General features: G+C 47.8%; 1 protein-coding gene across 1 annotated transcript in view; it reads right to left on the bottom strand.

The window, feature by feature from the left end:
• Nucleotides 1-3,117, bottom strand: part of LOC143285273 (uncharacterized) — a 6,144-nt gene extending 3,027 nt beyond the window's left edge. The window contains exon 1 of the mRNA XM_076592530.1: nt 2,689-3,117. Within this exon, the coding sequence (XP_076448645.1) occupies nt 2,689-3,117 (429 nt within the window). The remainder of the gene's footprint in view (nt 1-2,688) is intronic.
• Between the last annotated feature and the right edge of the window lie 643 nt (nt 3,118-3,760).

Here is a 3,760-nt window from a genome sequence, read left to right as displayed (position 1 = left end):
ACAACAATGGGTGGTAGTAGTGGGGGTGGGGAGGGGGGGGGGTGGACCTACCCATGGGAACAGTCTGGAACACTAGCTTTGCCCCTTTAGGACGATACGTTCTCTGAGGTGATAGTGGGGGTGGCTTCAGAAGGAGGCGGGCGGTGGCATGGGGGTGGAGGTGGGGGTGAGGGGTACGACGTTGCATCGGCATATCGAATTTCAGTTTCGGTACAAAAACAACGCAACGCATGTAATCACAGGTGACTAATTGTTCACAGAATGTATACAAATTTCACATTGCCCCTTCGATTGACATGAAAGCTTTGTGATGTGCATGTGTTTTGACCAAAGCATGCACGTGGCAGTTTAGTATCTTTCAATCCGTGGACATACACCCAGTCTGCTAACCAAGGAAACAGTTTCCTTTTGCTGTTGCCCTTGCTGTTTATAACAGTTTCATATCGGTCCAGTATAGTTTTTAAATCTTTTTAAATCTTATCAATTCACGTATCCATCTGTTTGAGAAATGCAGCATGGGCATGTTCAGTTCGCGCTGTCTGCTCCCCTCTGGATCTCATTCTCTCTGTCTGAGTGTTTGGCTGTCTCTCTATCCATCCGTTTGTCCGCTGTCGGTCCGTATCTCTCTTCTCCTTCTCTCCCTCTCTTTGTCTACCTCTCTTCTCTCTCTCTCTCCTCACTCAGTCACTCTCACTCTGTCAATCAGGCTCCTCTCTTCTCTCTTTAGAGGTTTTGTTGACTCTCGTGTTTTTCTCCGTCAGTCACAGCTTTCTGTGTCTCTTCCTTTTTTCCCAGTGTATATATGTATGTATGTATGTATATTTCCGGAAGCCACACTGGCTCTCTGGTAGGAGACCTTGCTCAAGGTGCGCTTTCAGAGACGCTGACGTAGGCATTGGCATCAGGTACCGCACAGATAGCTCACTCTTCAACCTCAGGAGGCTTCAAGCAAAATCCAAGGTGAGGACAGACACCGTCAACGACTTCCTGTTTGCTGATGACTGCGCTCTCAACGCTGCCTCCGAGCTGAAATACAACACAGCGTCGACAAGTTCTCTGCTGCCTGTGACAACTTTGGCCTCACAATCAGCACAAAGAAGACTGAGGTGATGCACCAGCCAGCTCCACGAAAGCCTTACGTTGAACCAAACATCTTCATCAACGGGCAACGACTGGATGCGGTGGACAAGTTCACGTACCTGGGCAGTGCACTCACTCGCACAATTGTCATCGACGACGAGGTGAATGCCAGACTCGCCAAAGCCAGCGCTGCCTACGGCAGACTCCATAAGAACGTTTGCAACAGGAGAGGCAACACCCTGGAGACGAAGCTCAAAGTATACAAGGCCATAGTTCTCACCACATTGCTCTATGGATGTGAATCATGGACGGTCTACAAACGCCACGCAAAAAAGCTGAACCACTTCCACACCATCAGCCTCAGAAAACTTCTCGGCAGAAAGTGGCAAGAGAAGATCCTTGACACACAGGCGCTCACTCGTGCAAACTTGCCCAGCATCTACACCATCTTGATGCAGGCCCATCTGCGCTGGGCAGGCCATGTAGTTAGCATGCCAGACCACCGGCTCCCCAAGAAACTGCTGTACGGCGAACTCCAACATGGCAAGCGCTCCCATGGAGGCCAAAAGAAGCGCTTCAAAGACACTCTGAAAGCTTTGAAGGCCTTCAACATCAGCCACGACACATGAGAGATGAATGCAATGGACAGACCAAAGTGGCGTTCAGCTGTCCACAAAGGCGCCAAATCCTGTGAGGCCAACAGAATCGCTGCAGCAGAGCAACGCAGACAGGCCAGGAAAAGCAGTGCCAGCAAGTCCCTGACAGCCGCCACCATCCCCTGTCCACACTGCGTCAGAACCTTCCGGGCGCGGATTGGCCTGACCAGTCATCTGCGCACCCACAGAGCCCAACCCACCCACCCCCAGGATGACTAGATGGTACTCGTCGATCCCCGACGGACGAACCACACACACACACACACACATACATACATACATATATACACACACACACATATATATATATATATATATATATATATATATATATATTGGGCACTGTGTGTGTGTGTGTGTGTGTGTGTGTGTGTGTGTGTGTGTGTGCACGCTTACGTGCGTGCATACGTTAGGTTGCTAGATGAAACCCATTCTTTTTATCTTGAAAAGTATCTTTTATACTTTTTTTTTTTTCATTGTGATCAAATATTTATTCACTTCATTTTGGTTTGATTTTGGCTTGACAGCTAGTCGGATTTAAGCGTAGGTGAGATTTGTTTTCATCTCCTCTCCGTAGACTCACACCCATCCCTTTTTTTCGGAAGTAGATGTTGATTAGTTCACATGCTTTGACGCCTCCTTGAAGGTGAAAGTGAAACCACCATTGTGTGCACAATAAATGCGTTTTTCTATTTTCTTCTTTTCAGGAAACAAAGTATCTTCACTGCATTAACACTCTTGTGTAAAGTGCGCAGTATTTTGGGTCCAATAAGTGGAAGCCTAAAATATATCAAATTTGTTCTAAACACACACACACACACACACACACACACACACACACACACACACACACACACCAAACAAACGAACATCAGCTGCATATACATTCATCACTACCCCGCAAAAAACACAAAAAGTCACCCACCTATTTACATCTGTCTCCTTTCCTCACCTGTAAGAACCGCACAGAGCTGAGAATAGCGAGAAAGGTGTAGTTGCGGATCTCATGTCCCCCGAAGATCACGTGGTGGGAAAGGTTGGGGATGAGGTCCTGCCCATCCTGGAAACACAGCGCTCTTACCGCCCTGGCCAGGCACGGGTCCTCAAAGCCATAGGCGGCGGGCGGCGTGGCCACACTGACCCACTCGTACACCATCCGCACGGACGTGGGCTCACACACCAGCCTGGCCCGCAGCCTCTGAGAGCAACGGGGAGGGACGGAGGAGAGCCAGGCACAGGGGAGGAGGGGAGCCGTCACCGGGAACTTCAGCGGGATCGGGGCACAGCGGTGTGAAGGGGAGTCGGTGCTGACAGAACGTGGAGGAGTTCTGGCAGCAACATTACGGTGAGGTTCTGTGACCACGCGGACATGGGTCGACATTCTGGCATGGAGGAAATATTCTGAGATTCCTAAGGAAAGCCCTGCACGACAAAAGCAATATGTTCTCTTAGAAAGGCTTTCCTAACAGAGTGAAAAGATGCCGAAAAAGAATCTGCTCGTAAGGTGTAATTATTGTACGAAGTGAATGCTGTTAAATAATGAGGGCATTCCAATGTCACACTGTTACAAGATTTGTGGATAACTAATTTGAGTGAATGGAATCGGAAGGGCAATAGTTTCATTGTATGTATGAATGGCTGTATGGATGTTTTGTATGTATTCAATACATATACGCATGTGACATTACGTTTTCTGTGTGTTGGCATGTGTATGCTTCTGAATACATTCGCACTTTGTGCTATGTCACTGCCAATTGTCAGATATAAAAAGTAAAGAAACTCTTGTACAAACACAATACCAATTCGGAGAAAAGTGCAGTCTCGGTTTTTGTAGCAGTCTGAAGTGAACGCTTCTGCTTTCATTGTGGATCCAAAATACTATCATATGTATATGTGTGTCACTAATTTGATCTGCACGTGTAGAAGTGATCACGGGGACCAGAGCAGCTGCCGAACTGAAACTCTAGAAAATGTCCAAAAGAACGTTTCCCAAGACTTGTTCATTAGCTTGTCAAATGACAGGA

This window comes from Babylonia areolata, chromosome 8 (genome assembly GCF_041734735.1).
Source record: "Babylonia areolata isolate BAREFJ2019XMU chromosome 8, ASM4173473v1, whole genome shotgun sequence".
In the NCBI taxonomy this organism is placed as follows: Eukaryota; Metazoa; Mollusca; class Gastropoda; order Neogastropoda; family Buccinidae; genus Babylonia; species Babylonia areolata.
Note: the sequence above shows the minus strand (reverse complement) of the source record. Positions and strands in the feature narration are given on the sequence as shown.